Source organism: Ostrinia furnacalis, unplaced genomic scaffold, assembly GCF_004193835.3.
Source record: "Ostrinia furnacalis isolate ACB-3 unplaced genomic scaffold, ASM419383v2 OfSCF0661, whole genome shotgun sequence".
Lineage (NCBI taxonomy): Eukaryota > Metazoa > Arthropoda > Insecta > Lepidoptera > Crambidae > Ostrinia > Ostrinia furnacalis.
In genome coordinates, this window is record NW_021130900.1 from 290,589 (window position 1) to 314,457 (window position 23,869).

Here is a 23,869-nt window from a genome sequence, read left to right on the forward strand (position 1 = left end):
TCAGTAACCAATCAAACCATTTCATCGCTCCACTTCGCCTTGGCGGAAACCCAGCCTTAGTTATTGATAAAATCCAGCCATAGCTTAGTTTGTTTGCGTTTGCGTCTTGTCTAGTTCAAAACTCTATATTTGTTTCATCTCATTGGAATCTCAATATCATAAGTAAAAATTAAGCTAAGATCTCGAAATTAGCAAGCATTTATTCATTGCGTAAACAAACAAATCTAAAACTCTTTCGATTTTGATTAAAAGAAAGCTATTATTTAGGTCAGCAATCATACATATTAACGTTAAAGGTACCTACTAATTAACATAGGAGTGTGTTATCATAAATGAAAACAGGTTAGTCGTATAATTTAATTGCATCACACATGAAAACAGCTATTCAACTGACATTTACTACAATAAATAACAATAATTTATTACTTGGATGAAACGAATGTTATTATACGAAATTGGTTTATTTGTAATCATTCTGATTTTGGACGGTTGCTCAAGGTCAATGCAGTTTTTACTCGCGGATGTACCAGTTATGTTAATGCTGATACATCTGTCTTGATGAATGTATGCCTTTAAAGTTTAAATGTGACGTGGCATTTGAACAGGGCTACCTCTCGATTGCCTAATAACGACTATGATGAAACTTAATGCAAAAATCGTAATGTATGGTATCTGGAAGGGTAACAAGGGCAACGCTTTAGTGTTTTGTAGGAAATGGTTTGGTTTTGCTCCTCCGATTGAATATATGAAGTTTTAAGTTTAAACTAAAATGCTTGTCCCGTTTCCAGGAGCACGCGAATCTACTAGCGGAGGCACGCGATGCGTCGCCGCCGCCCGAGCGCGCCGCGCTGCTGTAACCGCCGCTTTATTACCAACACCTTTCTTCTAGGTGCAAGGCCCAATCATTTGGGTGACATTTCATTCAAGAATGAGCCCATATAATATTACAACATAATCCACTCACCGACTGTAGCTCGGCTCTCGACCCGGTGGCGCTGCATCTTATTTCCTTACATATCCAAAGCGGCCACCTCTTGCCTTCTTAATATAGATATTATTTTTACACGTTATTCTTGTACTGTAAATTGAATTTCTTATAACTATTCGAATCTATCATATCTTCGAGACCAAATGTGAGGGTAGTTTGATATTATTATGATAAGTGTAGGAGTGTGTTCGTATCTTGCGCGGCGCCTATTATTTTAAGTGATCGAATGATTTTTGAATATCTTACTACATATTATGTATTCCTATGCTGATACCTACTTAATAATCAGACCACTTGTAGTTTGACAATTTTCATAGTTTTATGCAAGGCGGAGTTAGCTATCACTATTTATTACTGGTTAGTGATTTATATAAATCTACTTATAAATAACCGTGATATTGCTCCTGTTTAGGTTTGTAAGTCCTATTTTATTGTGATTGTTTTTCACATTATGGAATGTATTTGCTAAGGCGGGCGTCGATGGAAGTTATTGCGCCATTGAAAAAAGAGGCTGATAAAAGTGACTGAGTTTCTTGCGCTGCTTCTTCTCAGCACTGGCCCGCATATTGTCCCGAAGCAGTGGTAGGGTTCAAGTAATATCGGGACACGCAAAAGTGCTTTCTAAAAGCCTTGTCATGAAAAAAATTATGACTTTACTTATTATATATTGCTCAAAACACCAAATAAAAGATACTTAAGTGTTTACTAACCGTAAATTGGAATATTTTAGTGATGTCTCTGAAATTAATTTTGGCAATGAACTAATACTCAGTTGCAACTCTCAAAGGTATTTGTGTCAAAAATTGTGCCATATCAAAGAATCTCTTAATTTTAAAATGTCGTAAGGTTGTTTTAAGAGTATTACAAAAAGTGGCGTCGAGCATTAATATTTTTAATTGTATAAGTACAATAATTTAAGTAAGTACAATTAATTTTACAGCGATATACGGCCTACAGCAAACTGAGTGTGTTATTGTATTCTACAATAATGAGTCCTATTTTCTAAACCGTACTTCGGTATCAAAGTGGTCACCTGAAATTATTCAGAGCATGGTTTTTGTGTACACCATTGAGGAAAAAATGTAGGCATGATTACATGACAGCTTTCTTTATACGCGGGGAGAACAAACGGGGTTGTGTTTCTATTTCGTCCCGTACACATAAATAACTTATATTTTCCGGTATTTTTAAAATCTTGACATGTGATTAATATTATAATTTATTGGGATAAGTTAGCTATTCTTCTTCAAAAGCTTTAATTTTGAATATTTTATTTTCTAAATCGTCACAAGGAGAGCTTACTGTAGGTTTACAATTTAGACTTAGTAGTAAAGTTTACCTTCTACTGATATAAAAATATGAATGTTTATAAACACCTAATAACGTAGTCTTATTATGGACCATATCAAGTGTATAACGTAATAGATCAAAATAATCGTAACCCTTTAATTATAATATTATATTGTGAATGCAAAATATTCCTTATTCATTTCCTGCGAAACGCTTCACAAACGACTCATGATCTAAATGTAAGTAGTCTTAAGAATATCAATAAAACATTGTGAACATTACTAACATTTATTATTATAAATAGTATCATAGAATCGGAATCAGTTTACACGTATCAATATAACATACGCGTACGTTATTCGAGACCACTTAATTATAATACAGCTTATCATTTGACAAAAACTTGATGTAAGTACAGTTATAAAAATAAAATCCATTGCAGCAGCAAGATTTACTATTTCTGCTGCTCGATGCAGGCGCGACATTTTCTGTTGTGTGCCACCTCAATTTGAACAATACATACGTACATATCGCGTCTCACATCCCCAGTGACAAAATATAAAAAATATATTATTTATGTTGGCTTAGCCAGAGAAAAAAAAATAGAATAAATACATAACCGTGTTCTCATCATACTGCCTGCCTTCTCTCAGTAGAAGTCGTCGAGGTTGGCGGGCTTGGCGGCCTGGTTCTTGATCTGGTCTTGCGCCAGGTACATGGCGGCGACCTGCTGCGCCGACGTCGCCTGCTCCGGAGTCTTGTCTGTGCGCACGCGCACGAACCTAAGGCAGGTAGCAGGTTATAAGGCGTGTACGCTGTGTGTGTTGCGACAGTCGAAACTTTGGGATTTCTACTCGAATGAGGGTTTTCGCGTATGAAAGATCCGCTAGATGGTGGGACGTAGATGTGGGGTCTGACTGCTGCGTGATTGGTGGATTTTGATCTGTCAATGTCATGTCAAAAATAACAAATCATGCAGCATTTGGACCTCGCGTCTACGTATTGCCATCTGGCGGATTTTTCATACGCGAAAACCCTCATTGGTCACGTTTATAACCTTATTTCAGTTGTAACAAAGACGAAAATCGGCAAGACCTGGACCGAGATCAGACGCGAAGCTCAAGATCGAAACTCAGGATTTTTGATTTTGATTTTTGACACCGGGCTATCTATCAATTGCCGTAACGGCAATGTTAACAGCATTGTAAGATATCCAGCTTTTCTGTGTATGAAGATTATGGGCAGTTTGCTTCCATCATTAGGTTTGTCATCAAGTGAGATTCAGGACTCATCTTATTGTCCTTTCAAGACAAGACAATAATGGTCAAATCCACTGTTTTGAGTGAGAGAGATATCTTCACGAGTAAGAGAGATCTGCGTTCATACGTCAGATTTTATGTAAAACTACGGAGCAGCACCGCAAAGTACGATCTCTCTTATGGTAGTTAAGGTCCAGAACTTAAAACCCATTGGTCCAACTAATAGCTAAAACAGTGGTTCTTAACCTTTAAGTCACGAGAGACCATTTTACGAAATTTCCGTCTTGTCAGGGACCACTTTTTTTTTTAATCCTATGAAAGGGGAGGTCGATTTCTCGCCCACTGTGCGCCGTTTGCGTTGTGTTGACTCGACTCATCACGTCACGTCACTTGTTTATTACGATGTCTTCGTGGACCACTTTGAATGCCTCCAGGGACCACCAGTTAAGAACCACTGAGCTAAAATAAAGCTCGTTATAGTGCAGACATACCTGGGGAAGCGCAGCGAGATGCCCTTGTCGTGGTCGACGAGCCCGATGGCGGCGCGGTGCGCGGGCGACAGCGACAGGTCGGCGCAGCGCACCTCCCACACCAGCGCCGCCGCGAACCACGCGTCCGGCTCGTGGCTGCGGTCGTAGCTGGAAATTAATATTCAACTTTACTTCACTTCTACATCTTGGCCTTAGACAAGGGATAGACGTGTAGATGACCTACACTGAACTGTCTCACCAAACTCAATTACAGAGGGGCGCCACCATCGTTCAACTGTATACATAGTTTCCAACATGGCAAAAATCGGAACCAGCGATCCGGTATTGACGGTGGCGCCCCCTGTCACGCGTGGGACAGTTCAATGTATTGGGTCTATATCACTTCAGCCCCAGATCAATATCTAGTTTTAAAACAATAATTTGCACTTCCATTTTTTTGGACGCGGAGGACATCGTTAGGTTTTAGTTGGTAGACCCCGCCCTTCTGGCGAGGAGTCCCACAAAACCCACTGACCGATGGGGACGATCATGTGAAAAGCATTTACCTACGGAAAAACGATCACTCCGCAGTTTAGATACGTTAAAAAAAGTTCATCAGACAGCGCTCTTCTGTAAAAGAAGTAATAATGGCTTCGGATTGCTAGTAAAATTGTAAATTTTAACGAAAAACCCTAACGTTATGACGAAATTGACCTACACGTTAGAAAGAAACCAGCCTATGCGATAGCAAGGCAGGCTGTTTGAGACGTTTATAAATAAAAGTTAGTTATGAAGACTAACCCCTTTACTAATAAAAATATTCACTTGCTGAACAGAGTTTTAAAGTGATGTTTAGTATGAGAATGTCATTTTAAAACTGTTCAACAAGTGTGTAACTTTTTATTAGTAAAGGGGTTAACGTTTCATTGTCGTTGCATACCTGTAGGCCTAAGATGCGCGCATCGACAATGACATGATATGATAAGACAATTTTCGATCACGTAGATAATTTTATCATTTTCCCTAACATGGGACCATCGATAGAAAAGTCTATCGACCGCTATCGCGTGATAACCGAATTGTTGCCATATTAAGAAAAAATTGCGTTATTATGTTGGCCAACCTTGAAATATTTTAGCTCATTCGTTCAATCTCGTTCATTTCTGCTACTAATTCGGCTAAAAACACATATCTTAAAGCAGTGAGAACGTCATTAAAAAAAAGTTATGTCAATTTTGTTGACATTACATGACTGCTTGATTGTATTTGTTTGTGTTTTTAAAATTGTATTTTTATGTTTCCAGTCTTATTTTTAATATTTCTAAAGTACGGAAAATATCAAACGAAGAGATAACCAAGTTAAAGAAAAACAATGAAGAATTCCTAATCATACCGATAGTATTAAAGAATGAAGTCTTCAAAATTAACAGAATAACCGAACTCCACTACCTACCCCATAATGCGAGGTTTACAGTAATTATTCAACTTACATGAAGCAGTCAGAAAGTTTATTGAGATTTGAGAAATAAAGTTACACTCATAAGTAGCAAAGTAAGTACCTAAAGTCTAAAATATTAGCTATACTCCGCAGATCTTGATTTTCATAAGTAACAGCACCGGAGAAAAGGAAAAATATCTTTATTCCTACAAATAAGCTTTCACCTTCTTTCCTATATTTATTTCACATAGTTCTTTCACCGTGTAATAATACTGTGATCAATATTTTGTATGTAAACTTAAAATACAAATAGGATTAAGTAAATGTTTCTATTTATGAACTGTTTATGTAATTGTAATATTTATAATTGTGTTTAAATAATATTCTTTCTTTTTTCAGACAGTGGATGAAGAAGTGTGGGATTATGAGTGATTATTTCATTCTAAAGCAGACATAATCAAGTCTTGCTCACTATCATGAAAATTTACAATAACAATCAGCAAGAAAAACTTCAAGGGTACTGGCTAGGCTAACCAATTCATGGAATTCTGTTTGTATTTGAAATTATAAATAGCTATTGTAAAACAAAAGTTTTCCAAATAAAGATTTTGTAAATAATGGTTGAATTATTTTGAAATTACACTGCAATAATGAATTTATTGCCTGCGTCCAGCGCCTTTCTGCTACCATTATGATGTCGTCGGTCCACCTTGTGGGTGGACGTCCCACGCTGCGTATTCCGGTACCCGGCCTCCACCCCAGAACCTTGCTGCCCCATCGGGCAACATGGAAAGCATTGGGGGAGGCCTAAGTTCAGCAGTGGACGTCCTATGGCTGAGATGATGATGAATTTATTATAATGGAATAAATTGTACAAGATTATCATCCTGTCACATTAAAGCCCTTAAAAAAGACCACATGGAGGAATTAGATTGATAGTAATGTGGAATGTATGTATGGTATCACCATCAAGTTATAAAATTAGTAAAATTCATTTATTCTCATTGTTATTATAGCAAGTTTGATTACACATCCCACCCAATGCTAATTTCTGACAATGACCTTGCCACTGTTTGATGTAGACACAAGAAGCTCGGTCACCACATTCCGCCCCATTTTCAATAATTTTACAAGATTATGTACAGATGACAGTAGGTACTTAAATCAAGCTAAACACTGTGGGGTATCTCACGACATTTGCAACTTAATATGTATTGTCTGATGTACTGTTGACTGCCTACCTAAGTAGGTAAGTAATGGTTATTTTACAAGGTAGGTAATGTAATAATTAATATGTGGGTGGGACTGTGGGAGCACTAAGATTTTGCAGCTAGCGATTATAAACTGTCGCAAGATTCGCCTCACACTGATAAACTCTTGAACTAGAACTCAATCTCCACCTAGAAGTAAAAGTATCACAAAGGTGCTAGATTCCTTTCTTTGAATTTTACTAGCCTCAAATTAGTCGTAAAATGTCATTTACCATTATAAATGATAAATAAATAGAGTTAAAGTAGCTTGCAAAAAAGTTAATCTCCTATCGTCTTGCTATCGTGGGCAAGGATCGAGGACGATAAAAACACCACATCCTATCCTATCGTGATGTCAAAATATGATATAGTTAGCGCTTCATGTTAGGGCTTGCCAGGTTTATCACAAAAAAAAAAACAAATCTATCACTATCACATTTTGACAGATGACATGATAATTTTCGGGGTGCCATGTTAGCGCCGGTAGATAAAACGATATAGTGACGTCAAAATCGATATAACGCCGCGATAGCAGTTTATCACGGCGCGCATCTTAGCCCTGCTGTAATAGTTCCTGGGCGCCTCAATGACATGTTGCTCGAGCTCTTTACTGAGCGTCTGCAGGTCCTCGTCGCTGAAGCCGGTGCCGATCTTGCAGAACGCCAGGAAATCCAGCTTCCCGTTACCTTTATGTGGTCGTCGGTTCACCTTGTGGCCGTGGCTTCTCAATATAGACCTTACTAGCTTTCCGCCCGCGGCTTCGCCCGCGTGGAATTTTGTCTGTCACAGAAAAACTTTATCGCGCGCGTCCCTGTTTCAAAAACCGGGATAAAAACTATCCTATGTTCTTTCCCGGGACTCAAACTATCTCTATGCCAAATTTCATCAAAATCGGTTGCGAGGTTTAAGCGGGAAAGCGTAACAGACAGACAGACAGACAGACAGACAGACAGAGTTACTTTCGCATTTATAATATTAGTTGGGATAAAGAAGCTCTCGGCACCAATAGACATGTTATTCTAGCTTCCTGCCCCGTACAACCAAACTGTGGAATGGACTGTCGTCTGCGGTGTTTCCGGACGGATACGACCTGCAAGCTTTCAAGAGGAGAGCGTATCTTTATCTTAAAGGCCGGCAACGCACCTGTAACGCCCCTGGGTCTGCGGGTGTCTATGGGCGACGGTAATCACTTACCATCAGGTGATCCGTCTGCTCGTTTGCCTCCTATCACATAAAAAAAAAAACCTGTAATAGTTCCTGGGCGCCTCAATGACATGTTGCTCGAGCTCCTTGCTAAGAGTCTGGAGATCCTCGTCGCTGAAGCCGGTGCCGATCTTGCAGAGCGCCAGGAAATCCAGCTTCCCGTTACTTTTATGTGGTCGTCGGTTCACCTTGTGGGTGGACGTGGCTTCTCAAAATAGACCTTATAAAGAAGCTCTCGGCACCAATAGACATGTTATTCTAAAGCGGGGGTAAAATTTGTTTTCATTGTCATTGCATACCTGTAATAGTTCCTGGGTGCCTCAATGACATGTTGCTCGAGCTCTTTACTAAGAGTCTGGAGATCCTCGTCGCTGAAGCCGGTGCCGATCTTGCATAGCGCCTGGTAGACCTCCTGCTCGGGCTCGTAGCAGGCCAGCAGGAAGCCGCCGAAGGCGCCGGCTCGTTTGCCGCGCCCGCGGTAGCCGCCGATCACGACCACGTCTAGAGTGTCGCCCACGCCTTCTAAGTAGTCTTTCTTCAGCTGAAAGGAGATATGACATGGACGGTTTTGTTATTTATCGCAGTCGAAAACGGTAAATGAAGTTGACCTTTTCTTGATTTATATGACACTGGTTAGATACTATGGGATAGTACTTTGATTAGGAATGGTAAATTAGATACTATTTCTCGTTTGACTGCTAAAGTCCGGTCCCCGAACACATAGAATTTAGTAAGGGTTTCATCATGGGTAGCTTGGAGTCATTGGACGAAATCCTATCTGTTCGGCGACCGGACTTTAGGTGTATTTATATATACAAAGAATATTACTAATAACTTATTTGTGTGAAAAATACTTGTGCATAAACAGTTGATACATGATGAAAACGAACAATGTTTTTTAGTTCTAATAATTTGTAAGAAGTCTACAAGTTAATGTACAGTAAGTTACACAAGACTCAACAGATGGCGCTGTGCCGAGTTGCATCTCGATGTAGAAGTCTTCAACCACTCGATAAAGGTTTTTGTCCGCCATTTACTATCGTAATTGTTACTTTATCATTCTAATGATATATGTCCGTTGTGAATTGAATTTAGCTTTTATATTGAGCTGGTATTGCGTCCCTAGACCTGTGATTACCTTGAGCCAGTTGTGCGAGCGTCGCGCGATGTCATACCGCGCGTGGTCACCCGTCAGCGTCTTGACCATGAGTCCCTCGCAGGAGTTGGCTACAGCTTCGTCCAGGAACTGCTGTACTTCCTCCATGGTGCTGCAGTCTTTGGACGTCGCGAAGTGCCACTCGCCTGCACGGGAGAATACGTGTTTATTTACTGCTACTAACGTAAGTGTTAAATTAAAATAGGGGTCTAGAAAACAAACGAAAATCGGATGACGTATACCTCTGAATAGATTACGTAGGGAAAATGAGCATAGTATTTTCCATCAACTTTTAGGTAACCTTGAGTCTTCTTTATGAAGACTAAAGTAAGGGTCCTGCGTGCCCATTCTATGCGTCATCAGACAACACACACTGGTCAAAGACTAGTCTTGAGACATTGTGGAATTTTTGACTAAAAAATGTGTAGGCGGGCCTCCTACTCGGTAGATTAGTGATCTGATGACTGATGAGGGTTGTGGAATGCGCTTGCGCAGCGGGATTGATCGTTTGTGGACTTATTTAGGACTTTTGTCTAGCAGTGGGTGGCAGGACACACGGTACTATACGATGCAATCGTATAGGGTCATTTCTTCGGGCGTAGTGTGAGTACGTCAAACGCATTTGATGTCGATTGCGTAAAAAAGTGACATTAAATGTATGACGGATTGTACAGCGCCCCTAGCGGAAACTTTCAAGAACTAAAATCTTCATTTTTTTTTTAACGCGCTCGCTAGTGACGGCGTTTGATGTCAACTCACACTAAGCCCTCCTGTTTCTGTCCGACGCGACAGGACGGCAGAACATAACGTAGCTATACCTTCGACCTCGCGGCAATGTTCGCGCAGCAAGCTCCTGCGCTCGGCGAGCGGCGCGGCCACGAGCGAGCGGCCGTTGAGCAGCAGCAGGTCGAAGGCGAACACGCACACCTGCACCTGGATGTCCTCCTCGCGCGCGTCCTTGCGTTTGCGCGTCGACAGCACCTGACAATGAAGAATGTTCACTAATTTTGTTTTTTAGCTTTCTGTATTCTCTGTTAAAAATAAAAAATACACGTGAAAGAATTATTTCGATACGTCAATTAGTTTCCAAGATATTGAATTTTAAAAGTGCGGGCGGCGACTGGCCCGCCATTTTATGCGCGTGACGTCATATTACAGCGACTGGCTCATATTTGTATGGGTGGAATCTTGCAAGCTGAATTAATCAACCCACTTCCAGGCAACCGATTAAGCTGAAATTACGCAAACATATGTGATTTGGATGACCATGCAATATTATGATGACATGGAGCTGATCTGATGATGGAGCTGGAAGGTGGCCATAGGAACTCTATAATAAAACGACTTAAATCCATCGAGTTTGGGCTCGTTCGTTTTGTATTGATGAGTACTTTAATTCTATATAGTAATCAGGGTCTAATGATGGAGCTGGAAGGTAATTCGCAATAAAACGACACAATCGCATCAAGTTTGGGTTTGGTTCAATTTTAATAATTTCTATGATGGGTCTGGTTGTTAATATGTATAATAAGTATGTATTTACAAAAAAAAATGTATTTAAGTATGTTTATATCCGTTTTCTAGTGAGCGGACACTGTGAATGTACGTCACGCGGGGTCACGTGACCGTCGGCGGGACTCAATATTTAAGCGAACTTTGAATGCCTATAAAATCATAACTACTGGGTATTTTTGAATGAAATAAAAACTAATGTATTTGTAAATGTAAAAGCCTAACTGTAACATAGGTTTCAAGTGATTTTGCATACCTAGTAACATTCTCAATTGATGAACACTCGCTGTACAGCGCGACTAAAGGAACAACATCGCAGCCGTTTTCATGCAGCGGCGGCGGCACGGGAGCGGCAGGATTTTATGTGAAAAATCAAATAGGCTGGCCGGCGAAAATAGCGGCAGCAGGGCGGGAAATTCAAGGCAGAGGCCTATGAAATACTTAAGATGACGAGGCCCTAACTACGGATAGTGACAATGTACTATAGATCAAGTAGTGTCTCGATGACACGTCGTTTGCTAATTCTACGTAACCCTGGATGACAAGTTATCTTTTGGATGTGTATAATAATTAACTTTTAAAAAAAATAAAACCGACTTCAAATGCGTGAACACAAAAAAAAAATTAAAAATATTGCGTATAAAAAAGTTCATCCCCAATTTTCCACCCTTGGGGGTGAAATATTTTCTTCAAATTCGCATGAAACCACCCTTTTGATAATACCTATTCAACAAAAAAATAATCAGTCAAATTGATTTATAATCGGCGGAGATATTGCGTATAAAAAAGTTCATCCCCAATTTTCCACCCTTGGGGGTTGTTTTTTCTATTATTAAATTTAAATTAATTATTAGTAGGTATTTTCTGTATTGTTTTAACTTTTTTCATATATTGTAGTTATACTGCATGCTAAATGGTTTTGTTTTGGATTGTATCTTGATATGCTATTTGTGAAAACTATGTAAGGCATTTTTGATCTTAACCGCCTCATCTATTAATAATGCATATATGCTGTTTGTTTTCCATAAAATAAATAAATAAATAAATGGGACCACCCTTGAGGTTTTACCTATACGCCGAAAAAAGATTTGTTCAAATCGGTTCATAATTGGCGGAGTTATCGCGTAACAAACATAGAAAAAAAAAAAAAAACATACGGGTCGAATTGAGAACCTCCTCCTTTTTTGAAGTCGGTTGAAAATGCCCTAGAAAGGATCTACAATGTGGGTCCAGACCATAAGTGAGATAGGTTTCGTAAACTATTTTGTATCATTCTGGTATCACTGTTCGACAGATCCATAAAGAGTTTGTACTACCTAAGCATGTTAAAGGATTACAGTTAATCGCACCCACCTGGAAAGGCAGGATCTTCTTGGCGGCGACGTCGTAGGCGACGGCCTCGCAGTCCAGCACGCAGCTGGTCACATTCTCACGTAATAAGCCCGGCAGCCGCCGCAGGATGTCCGGGTATTTACTGCAGGGAAACGTCAATAATTAGGACAACCAACAACACAAACCCAAATATAATTTATGACGAAGAAGGGTTAGCTGTGGTTCTTCATATACGGCCATAGTTGACTTTCCGGTGGGTTGTACGTGGATAGGGTTAGTTGAAATTATGAATCTTGTAATTGCAATTCCAATCACAACTCCGCCGTTCTTACTACTTCATCAACTCGGTCGAGGGCCGGCAGGTGGCTCTGAAGTTTAATTAGAAGTCAGAGCCAGTCACCTGACGTTAGTAGAGGCTTCGTCGATCGAGCGAGCGAGGCCCCGGAAACATGTCCAAGGAGCCCGATAGCAAATAAAGGCTATTGCAATTGTAATGAGGACTATTGTTTTTATACTTAACAGTTGGTACCACTGACGATTAACATGACCCTATTCTACAGTAGCGCCAACTAATGAGCGCTAAACGATAGGCCCTCATTGTCTTAATGACTCATGCCTCAGCACCAGCCAATATGTGGTCTGGAAGAAGACCTCCCCACCTTAGTCGGCCGTTTGGTGTAGTGGTTCGAAACGGACTACTATTCCGGAGGTTGCGGGTTCGATTCCCGCACAGTACAAACATTTGTGTGCATGAATATATTTGTTTGTATTGGACTGGGTGTTTTCTATGTATAATATGTATGTATTTACAAAAAAAAAAAAAACCGGCCAAGTGCGAGTCGGACTCGCGCACCGAGGGTTCCGTACAAACCTGCAAGGTTTACAAAGTTCGTTCATTACGACAATCGAGTCATAACTATGGTATTTTTATTGCAAAATGAAATTCATAAGTTTATATTTATTAAAAAATATATATTTTGTAATGTAACTAAACATTTAAGGTTTTCGGAATTTTTCCTTTATGTGTGCTATGAAACGTTGCTTCATGCCAAATTTCAAGATTCTAGGTCGACTGGAAGTACCCTTTAGGTTTTGATTCCCTTGCGAGTACTTGCGAGTTTCAAAATATGCAGCTTAAATTGCTGTTTCTTTTGATTGCGTTGACATAGAAGTTTGATTTTGTTACAGCTTAAAGGTATTATAGACCTGAGTATTTGGTATGAATTTCAATTTAATACCTCTACGCGTTTATGAGGAAATGGGTAGTAAGTTTAAAATTATTAAAAAAATATATATTATGTGATGTAACTAAAAATTTATGGTTTTCGTAATTTTTCCTTTATCTATGCTATAAGACGTTGCTTCGTACCAAATTTCAAGATTCTGAGTTCACGGGAAGCACCCTGTAGGTTTTGATTCCCTTGCAAGTGTCGAAAATTTGCGGCATAAACGGCTGTATCTTTTGATTGCGTTGGCTTAGAAGTTTGATTTTTTCACAGCTTCAAGGGACAGTAGACCTGAGTAATTGATATAAATTTCAGCTTCATACCTCCACGCGTTCCTGAGAAAAAGGGTCTTGACAGACGGACGGACAGACGGACAACAAAGTGATCCTATAAGGGTTCCGTTTTTTCCTTTTGAGGTACGGAACCCTAAAAAGTATTTAAGTATGTTTATATCCGTTGTCTAGTACCCATAGTACAAGCTTTGCTTAGTTTGGGACTAGAAGCGCAGTGTAAAATGTCCAAGGATATTTATTATTATTATTATTTATTACAAATATAAGAATACTTATCCAACTGACCTGGTGTTGTCCTCCTGGTTGCGGCTGAAGATGGCGGCTCGCGCCAAGTCGGGCGCGGTGCCGTCTTCATTCGCGGGCACGTGTATTTGTGCGCGCTCGCCGTCGTACTTCCATTCGCACGTGAATTGCTCGTTCTCGAATCTGATCAAGCAAAGACATAAATAAAATTTATTATTGACGGGATAGCTACCATGTACCTTAATTTAGAGTTTACGATATTCGGCACTGTTGCAATCATGGAGTTTGAAACTTACTTACTTACCATGAAAGTTTAAAACAAGCAAAGACAATTTACCTGTCTGTAGTGAAGTACTACAGTTATTTTAATGCCATCAAAAATATTTTTTTGTAAGTGAACTTTTGACGTTATCAAAAGTTACTGGCATTAAGTCCGCCACTGTACAATTGTATGTGCAAAAGTGTAAATAAATAAATAAAATAATGTCAAATTCAAAATTTCTTTATTTGTTTAGACTATAAATAGTTCTTACAAATCGTCATTTTGCTCTTAAGGAGCCTCTACATGTCTCATAATCTTTTTACCTTACCAGCGCTTCGAGACCAACATTTGGCAAGTGCTGAGAAGAAGCGCCGCAACAAATTGAGTCACCACTGTCTGCCGGTTAATATAAATAAATAGAAATAGCAGTAGTAGGTACATTCGATTCAGGAGCAATTCACTGAATTTACCATGCATTCTTGTATGGTGTATCTTATAAGAATGGGTATACAAAATATATTAATTTGTTTTGTAAAATATGTTTATAAAATATGTTTTGCACTATAAAATAAAAGTTATAGATAAACTACACCGAACTGTCTCACCCGGGACACTGACAGGGGCGCCATTGTCAACCGGATTGCTGGTTCCGATTTTTGCCACGTTGGAAACTTTATAGTTGAACGATGGTGGCACCCTTCTGTCAATGTGTTTGGTGGGACACTTCAGTGTAGATCTATAAAATCTGTGGAAAACGAAGCCGGTGTCCAGTGATCTTTGTCATGTTGAATATTTTGTGCCACCTATGCCCATTTTCACTATCAATCCCTAATTTTTAAGCGATGGTAACATATAACAGGATTTTTGTTTTCATAGGGGTTACTTAAAAATTAGGGATTAGTCCCCTCCCCACTGACCTGTTGAATATCTCGTGCACGCCGCGCGTCGGATGCGCCAGCATGGGTTTGAGCGGCACGCCGGGCGTCAGCTTGCAGTGCTCGGGCAGGGCTGCTACTCCATACTGCAGTAGCGCCGGGATGAGCGCGTCGTAGTTCGGGCACGCGCAGTATGTGCTCTTGATTGTTAAAGCGTGCGCGTCTACACGTGCCTGGGAATGTGACGTCATTCATATGAGCTGTTTTAGGCCGAGTTGTACCATATTGCAGTAACTTTAACAAACCTCAAAAATAACTAAGTAAGTTTGTAAGTAAGGCAGGTAGTTGCAAATTGCTCATAAGATAGGCCCCCTTAATTGATATTTATTGTCCGTGGTGCATAATCTTTTCTTAAAGGTTTTAAACCTTTGTTTGTCACCTGTCCGCTTTGCAATGGAGGGAAGTCGAATCTTAATTTCGAACTCCTCCTATGTTCTTCTGATTAATTTCGTTGCGGGTCCAATAACAGTTTAACTTTCTCCCGGGACAAACTTGACCTTCATTGGTTGGGTTTTTGTGGCGGTCAAGCTGTAGATCCCGGCTACACAGGAGTTGCAGTGGTGGGAACGAGAGGTGGGGATAGTCCCGAAAAAAACCTCAAAAATCTATCAAACTGCACACAATATAAACTGGATATTGTTTTAGTAAGTTAATGTAACTCAGCCTAGTTTGTGTTACGCCTGAGATCATTATACGAAATGCTAACGCCGCGTACGCAGATTTTTAGTCAAACAGTCACAGTCGAAAACAAATAAAACATAATATTATAGGAAAATAGCACGCACAAGAAGCAACTTACCTCTTTACAACAAGCGATAATATTTACGAGAGGTGTATTGTGAGAAAAGTGTGTGAGGTACATGAACGAGAAACTCAAATGCCATTCATCTTTGCTCCATAATCCACTAAATTACGGAGTCTTAGATTAGAGGTACTCCACACCACTTAAATGAAACTGCCAGGCATTTCCCCGGACCGCTCAAAGGGATTTCCTCGCACATCTCTGACGACAAAGCAGCATTATACCTCCGGCTTGCACCGGGAAGCGAACCTTGAACTCGTCGGACGGCAGGCCGCGCGAGGCGTCTAACACAGTCGCGCCGCCGGGTGCAGGCGGCGTGGTGGCCGTGGCTAGTGCCAGTGCTTGAAGCACTGACTGCTCCGCTAGACCAATGCGGAGCTTGCCTTCTAGGGACCTGCAAATAGAAAGTCATTCAACAATCTATACTAATATTATAAATGCGAAAGTAACTCTGTCTGTCTGTCTCGCTTTCGCGCCTAAACCACTTAACCAATTTTGATGAAAGGCATAGAGATAGTTTGAGTCCCGGGAAAGGACATAGGATAGTTTTTATCCCGGTTTTTGAAACAGGGACGCGCGATAAAGTTTTTCTGTGACAGACAAAATTTCACGCGGGCGAAGCCACGGGCGGAAAGCTAGCAGTTCATACAATGAAACGTAAAGATATTAACATACTCTTACTTTAGATTCATCATCATCATCTCAGCCATAGGACGTCCACTGCTGAACATAGGCCACCCCAATGCTTTCCATGTTGCCCGGTTGGTAGCGGCCAGCGCCTTCCTGCTACCTTTATGATGTCGTCGGTCTACCTTGCGGGTGGACTATTTACCTTTGGATACTTTAGATTACTTCAGCGCATTTCGAACTTCATTGTGTAAGTTGTGATACAAAATTATACAGAAAATATAAAACAAAGATCACGTGACACAAAAAGTATCAACCATAATGAATCGGAAGAACTTTATGAGCTTCAGTGTAGGTAGAGCTTGATATTAAAAATCATTTGCGAAAAAGATAAAACAATTATTATTATTGGTTTTTTGGGCCTTTATTTGCGCAACTCGACCANTTTTGTTGATACAGTGAATGCAGTGGATACAGTGGATCTAGTAGGCTTAGCAGATCCAGTGGGTTTAGTAGGTCTCGTTGATACAGTGGATGCAGTGGACACAGTGGATGCAGTGGATACAGTGGATTTAGTAGGCTTAGCAGATACAGTGGATACAGTGAATTTAGTAGGTTTTGTTGATACAGTGGATGCAGTGGATACAGTGGATACAGTGGATACAGTGGATGCAGTGGATACAGTGGATTTGGTAGGTTTGACAGATACAGTGGATACAGTGGATTTAGTAGGATTGGCAGATGCAGTGGATACAGTGGATTTAGTAGGATTGGCAGATGCAGTGGATACAGTGGATTTAGTAGGATTGGCAGATGCAGTGGATACAGTGGATTTAGTAGGATTGGCAGATGCAGTGGATACAGTGGATTTAGTAGGCTTGGCAGATACAGTGGATACAGTGGATTTAGTAGGATTGCCAGATACAGTGGAAACAGTGGATTTAGTAGGATTGCCAGATACAGTGGATACAGTGGATTTAGTAGGATTGCCAGATACAGTGGATACAGTGGATTTAGTAGGATTGGCAGATACAGTGGATTTAGTAGGTGTCTTTTGGATTTTGAAAGAGGTAAGTCGAGGCTGTGGACTCGCGGGACACCACCGAGAGCCCTTTAATAGTTTAAAGTACCGTCGGTTTCATCGATTCCTTGATTGATTTGATAATCATTGGGTTGGACATCGTTATGACCTTCCGGGTCAACGGTGAAAATGCGATGCGACGCGTTATGAGGGTGGAAACTCGTTGTTGGAAACTGACGGTTTTGTTGGTTGTTGTTGTTGTTTGACTGAGCTCTGTTATTGTTATACTGCCTCTTCCGGCATTGTTCAATTGAATGACCGACGTTTTTGCAATAACGACAAGTGAATGGATTAGAATTTGGTCGTTGTGAATCATTGTTTGGGCGAAAATCGCGGCGAGGTTGTTGGGGACGCTTGTCATTGTTGTTGGGCGTCTGTGGTGATCGTTTGTTGAAACCTGCTAGAATTTTCTCTTCGGCCACGGCTAAATTGACCGCAGGGCGAAAATCGCGGCGAGGTTGTTGGGGACGCTTGTCGTTGTTATTGGGCGTCTGTGGTGATCGTTTGTTGAAACCTGCTAGAATTTTCTCTTCGGCCACGGCTAAGTTGACCGCAGCGTTCAAGGAGGCCGGACTGTGGCAACGTACAACTTGTGAAAGCCGGGGTTGTAGACCAACCATGAAGGTGTGTAGCGCTAGGTCTTCCAGAGCAGCTACACGACCGGCTAGTTCCGTTTTTCGTTTCGTTGGAATTGAAATATTAATTTCTGTGAGTAGTTTGGCTAGGCAGGTTTCGACACGTAAGGCGAACTGATTTACTGTTTCGCTAAAACTTTGTCGTGAATCTTGGAGTTCGGACAACAGGTGCGAGTAGTGCTTTCTCTCGCCAAACTGTTGTTTCAAAAATTCTACAAATTGGTCGAAGGTCTCAAATTCTTTGATACTGCATATACTTTCGGCTCTACCTTCGAGTTGGCTGAGCATGTATTTGAATAGTATAGGTTTTTGTGTATCATTTGCTAGATTGAATGCGCTTTGGCAATCCCAACTAATATTATAAATGCGAAAGTAACTCTGTCTGTCTGTCTGTCTGTCTGTTACGCTTTCCCGCTTAAACCTCGCAACCGATTTTGATGAAATTTGGCATATAGATAGTTTGAGTCCCGGGAAAGAACATAGGATAGTTTTTATCCCGGTTTTTGAAACAGGGACGCGCGCGATAAAGTTTTTCTGTGACAGACAAAATTCCACGCGGGCGAAGCCGCGGGCGGAAAGCTAGTTATAAATAAAAGGATTTAATTTGTCTCTGTCACCATTAAATTGTTTTATGAATTTGAGTAGTATGTTAAGATCAATTTTGTCTTCCGATTTAGGAACAGAAGCCATACTGCGGGTGACCGGTTTGGACGCAGAGGCTGTCGGGACGTTGAATGATTCGGAGTCGGAAAACTCGTCGTTGGTTGCCATGGTTACAAAAATNGGCAGGTTTCGACACGTAAGGCGAACTGATTTACTGTTTCGCTAAAACTTTGTCGTGAATCTTGGAGTTCGGACAACAGGTGCGAGTAGTGCTTTCTCTCGCCAAACTGTTGTTTCAAAAATTCTACAAATTGGTCGAAGGTCTCAAATTCTTTGATACTGCATATACTTTCGGCTCTACCTTCGAGTTGGCTGAGCATGTATTTGAATAGTATAGGTTTTTGTGTATCATTTGCTAGATTGAATGCGCTTTGGCAATTATAAATAAAAGGATTTAATTTGTCTCTGTCACCATTAAATTGTTTTATGAATTTGAGTAGTATGTTTAGATCAATTTTGTCTTCCGATTTAGGAACAGAAGCCATACTGCGGGTGACCGGTTTGGACGCAGAGGCCGTCGGGACGTTGAATGATTCGGAGTCGGAAAACTCGTCGTTGGTTGCCATGGTTACAAAAATANTGAAACCGTCAGAACCGGAGAAATGCATCCAATACGAATTCCGAAAGCGTCACGTATTCAAAGCGGCTAGGGGCAGAGCTAGGGGCTAGGGCAGTGGTTCTTAACCGGTCCGCGGACCACTGGTGGTCCCTGGAGGCATTCCAAGTGGTCCACGAAGTGCACTTGCACGCCTTAGTCAAAACCACTTTAAACTGATTTTTGCAGTCAAAATGGTTCACTTTAGACCGATTATGATTATGAGGTGGTCCCTGACAAGACAGAAATTTGGTAAAATGGTCCCTCATGATTTAAAGGTTAAGAACCACTGGGCTAGGGGCTAGGAATGCGCCGATAAGTGTGGCGCTTCTGTAACACTCTCCGACGCGATCTAATTTACTCTAAACTTTTACGCGACTCGTCTAGACTAGACTACTTTCGCCCCCGGGGAAAAAGAAACTTCGNCGTCCGAGAACGCTTTTGTTTCAATTACGAACGCTGAGACATGTGGTTTGAGAATGGGTGCGATTCCGCAGACTGTTGGGTTGGGAAATGTTGAAATCTCTTGTTTTCTGTCTGGTTTGAAATGAAACAATAAGTTACGTATCTATTGTCGTGATTTTAAGATAGAAAGATTCTGACGACTCATTTTACCGAAGTGGCTTATAGGGTTAATTTTTAAGTAATAGGTAGGTATTTCACAAAGCTAAAAAAGTCATAGAATCTTAAAGAAATAATAATAATTGGGTCAAATTTCCACAATGAAAAAGTATTGGTTTTTACTTATTTGTTATAAAAAATCGTATCATAGTGTTGACGTCCTCTCAAACATACTTGACCTCAGCAAAATAACAGTAGATATTAATGTTATTTCATCACTTCTTAGAATAGAAATAAAGTATAAAATAAATGTGCAGAACATCAAAACAAATTGTACATTAGTTTGTCGAGACGAATTGCTTCAATATTACAGTCCACGATAAACCTTTCAAAATATTCCTGTGCCAAAACCAGTCGAAAATAAATTCCCAATATTTGTATAGAAAATACAGGTTTATTGTGAAACGAAATACTTCAAGGGGCAATGCATCTGAGCGAGATATCGATTTGCACGGCGTAGGCGGTAAATAGCGAGCAGTATGAAAGTGGACTCCATAGGGATCAGGGGAGCTATTCTCAAAGCCTTCGCCTTAAAAGCGTTCGTCATATTTTTACAAAATATGGTAAGCGGGTGCTGAGTGCTTTTCAACGGGAATATGTATTAAGCCGTGGAGAAACGCATTCAGAATAACGCGTTTAGAATTTTAATGCTATCGGTATGACAGTTAAAATCTTTTCGGTTTGGCGTAAAACCCAAAAGAAAATAAAACAAGTCAATCTAATAATAAACTCAAAAATGTGTTAATTAAGTAAATAAATGTCAATTTGATTTCACTGTAAGTTAATACGAGTGTTTAACGATAACGATAAACGATATTTTACCAATTTATAAAGCTTAGGTATTATTTATGAAGTGGCCGTTTTGCTGCAAGAATTTGAAAAACAAAATTTTCAGTATTTAGGCTTAGTATAATATTTTCAGGACTACTTTAAAATGCCTTAAAATACAAACATAGCATGTACCCAAACACATAATATCAAACGTTTGAAATAAGTAAAAGGTGATGAGAATAAATTAATAGTAAACGCTTTATTCAACCAACATCAATCATCGTTTTAAATAGTGCAGTGTACAAATCAAAAAGCCAATCGATAAGTATAAAAACACGTTTTTGAATTATTAAAACTTTCTATGTAAGATTTTCATGTAATTACTTTGTATGTAATGTTGTTGGTATACCGTAATAAATAAATAAATAAATAAATAAATAAATAAATAAATAAATAAATAGCANATAGCATAGTAAGCCCCCGTAAACGGAAGTTTCTACTAAGCTATCACACACTACAGTCGACTATTCCGCCAACACTAGGGAGTTCAAGGATTTGCAAGCTTTTTTACTGGCGCTCCCGAAACAGCGTATCGAAACTGAGTATATACTGATGTTACAGTCAAAACTCATGTCGGTCAAAACCACTTTTGACTGCAAAACTCAGTCAAGTGATATTGACTAAGGGCAACAGTCAAAACCACTTTAGAATGATTTTTGCAATTTTTGTAATTTTCACTAATCATAACGCTTTGCATGAATTTTGACTGATAGGTAAATTTTTAAATCAGGCGAATCCACTTTTGACTGGTTTTTTGCACTCAAAAGTAGTATTGATCAAGGGCATCAGTCAAAACCACTTTTGACTGATTTTTATAGTCAAAATTGATTTTTACCGATTCTGAGTTTTGACTGTAACACTGAGATACACTTTGCTGAAACTAAAGGACAAGTTTATTTTTGTTGAGCTAAGTTCGCGCGAGTGAATACGATGTGAAATGTAGCTTCAGCGATTTCTCAGAAAATACTAAAAACACTCAGCATCAGAAGGATTTGCCATCGCACTTATGAACTGACATACTTTTTATATTGACTAGTTTTTCTATTAGAATAAAGCATATAATGATAAGGGTCTCTGTTTTTATATGATCGAGTACTGTGATGATGAATGATTTGTCCGCTACTTAAAACTAGTCGTAATCTTAGAAAACAAATGTGATGGAATCGAAAATTTCACATATTATTAATTTTCTCTTTAGTAACTTCTCTACTTTATTTAATTTTTAGCGTTAAGAGTCCCATTTTAAACTTGAAAATTTCGACGAGTTCATCCAGTGTCTAAGTAGTTCAGTTGGAAGAGCAGTCGCCCGGCAAGCGAAAGGTCGTGGGTTCAATTCCCACCTTAGGCAGTTTGATTTTTTCAAGTTATTTATAATTCTTTAGTTTACTTTCAATGCCATGTGACCGATGTAATTATCACTTTTGAATCGTCAAGTATTTTTTTATACACATCTTTAATTTCGTGGAAAGTCATGGGAGAGCTTCGTAAATAAATAAATAATGACCCTATTATGAACTTAATTCTGAAGCATAGGTGTGGTCTAAAGTGTAAATTAATATTATCAAAATGTTAATACAAAGAATGTTCACTAATAAAGTGGCGCATAAAGGTGCGTTTCATCTTGTCACGATGACATGGCTTCCACTTATAACTCAGTAATTTCTATGAAGTTCGTAATTAATTAACACGAGCCGTGATTGTGGAACATACTAAACAATAAAATTGCGTGCTGATGCAAAATATTAAGTAGGTTAAAGCTCCATTTGTGTGTTAGTTTTGTTACTGAAAGTTATACCTATATGACTTTCTTTAAAGAAAAAATGGCTTGCATCAAGTAAGCCTTTCTGTACTGCCTTTTCTAATTATCAGTTAAGCCCTAAGAAAGAACTGGGAGAGAGAGAGTGCCATTTGAATCTTATTCAATTTCATTACTATTTCCTTTTAAATATTTACTGATTATGACAACTTCTCTTTAAACAGTAGCCATCATGAGGAGTGGTATGTAGATAGACAAAATCCTCTATTTGCCTCAAGGAAATTATATGTAGAGCGGTCTGCACTCTGCAGTGGAGACTGAATAAAATAAAATAAAATAAATAAAAATAAAATATCTTTATTCTCACCATAATCTTACAAATAAGGTACATAAGACTGATTAAAAGGAACATTTTACCGATTATGGCGGGTTGACACCTGAACTAGGAAAGATCCTGTATCTCAGGTTGCCAACCCTCCACCTCTAATACTACTATGGGCTCTGCATAAAATCTTAATTATATTACATACCTACTGATTACTTGTAACTATTAGCTAAATAATTAATACTAAAGAATTTTTGAGGTTTATGTTGGTGATTATGTGTGTGAGTGTGTTTGTGTGTGTGGGTGCTATATGTAAGCGGTCTAGCAAGCGATGTCACTGCTCAAGGTTATTATTTTTGGATTATTAGCAGTTGTTCCGTTGCGGTATGATCAAAAAATAAACCGTCTCTATGTGCTATTGATGAGGAAGTTCAAATCTCAATGCAATAGATTCAGGTTTGACTCCCAGGTTCACGGCCATATACAAAAGACAAAAACACACTTGAAAAAATACCTTCTTCAGTTTAATTTCACTTGTTTCCAGTTACCAAACAATGGTATTAGCAAAGATGTCGAAGTTGACTCGCGGGCTCAAAACACGTCGACACGAGCCCTTGTGCTGCGCGGAATACAGATGACCCCCCGCGGCGCATGCATTATTTATCCACCTAAGCCGTCCAAATGAATGCACCACCAAGAAAAACAACATACGGAGACATGGGACGAGGGTATAGGGCGCTGGAAGCGGCTGGCTTGCTGAGCGTTACAGAGGTAAGTTTAAACGTAAAAACTCCTTTCTGTTTGGGATATTTTAGTCTAGCCGAGCTTGAGTGCGCAACTTGATAAAATCTTATCGTCCATTTTAGATGATAAGCGGACTTATAGTGCAAAATCGACAAAATGCCTCGATAAAAAAATATCCTGGCGCACATCCTAGGCCTACATGTGTAGGCCTAGATTGGGACCCTCCGAAGCACAAATCACATTTCCTTAGACATAACTAAGAAGCACATCATCTAAAAGAATTCAACAAATAGAATGTAATCCAACTCATCCTAAAAAATAGCACACCGTCT

General features: G+C 39.6%; 3 protein-coding genes, 1 long non-coding RNA gene and 1 other non-coding gene across 6 annotated transcripts in view; 3 read left to right on the forward strand and 2 right to left on the reverse strand.

The window, feature by feature from the left end:
* LOC114366683 (low-density lipoprotein receptor-related protein 1B-like) overlaps nt 1-2,559 on the forward strand; it is a 31,573-nt gene extending 29,014 nt beyond the window's left edge. The window contains exon 15 of the mRNA XM_028323626.1: nt 789-2,559. Within this exon, the coding sequence (XP_028179427.1) occupies nt 789-857 (69 nt within the window). The 3' untranslated portion in view covers nt 858-2,559. The remainder of the gene's footprint in view (nt 1-788) is intronic.
* DNAlig1 (DNA ligase 1) lies at nt 1,856-16,055 on the reverse strand (the record flags this gene model as incomplete). Its single annotated transcript, XM_028323625.1, has 9 exons — nt 1,856-3,060; nt 4,029-4,175; nt 8,198-8,439; nt 9,037-9,200; nt 9,873-10,035; nt 11,920-12,040; nt 13,703-13,843; nt 14,840-15,030; nt 15,909-16,055. Coding segments are annotated over 9 exons (1,449 nt in total), but the record flags the coding sequence as incomplete, so codon positions are not given.
* LOC114366682 (uncharacterized) lies at nt 4,954-7,045 on the forward strand. Its single transcript, XR_003657042.1, has 2 exons — nt 4,954-5,558; nt 5,845-7,045. It is a non-coding gene; the product is annotated as an uncharacterized LOC114366682 (long non-coding RNA).
* Nucleotides 16,056-16,990: 935 nt separating the features above from the next.
* Nucleotides 16,991-19,238, reverse strand: LOC114366691 (uncharacterized). 2 transcript variants are annotated; one of them, XM_028323635.1, is made up of 3 exons: nt 19,018-19,238; nt 17,892-18,322; nt 16,991-17,774 (listed from the first exon to the last, which is right to left on the reverse strand). In XM_028323635.1, exons 1-3 carry the CDS (start codon nt 19,229-19,231, stop codon nt 17,400-17,402), a joined length of 1,020 nt encoding a protein of 339 aa, XP_028179436.1. In that variant the 5' UTR covers nt 19,232-19,238; the 3' UTR covers nt 16,991-17,399. The 2 variants fall into 2 exon arrangements, with proteins under 2 accessions (XP_028179436.1, XP_028179435.1); XM_028323634.1 differs by having other exon boundaries at nt 16,991-17,696; nt 17,814-18,322.
* Nucleotides 19,239-21,987: 2,749 nt separating this feature from the next.
* Nucleotides 21,988-22,060, forward strand: TRNAA-GGC (transfer RNA alanine (anticodon GGC)). Its single transcript has one exon. It is a non-coding gene; the product is annotated as a tRNA-Ala (tRNA).
* The last annotated feature ends 1,809 nt before the right edge of the window (nt 22,061-23,869 follow it).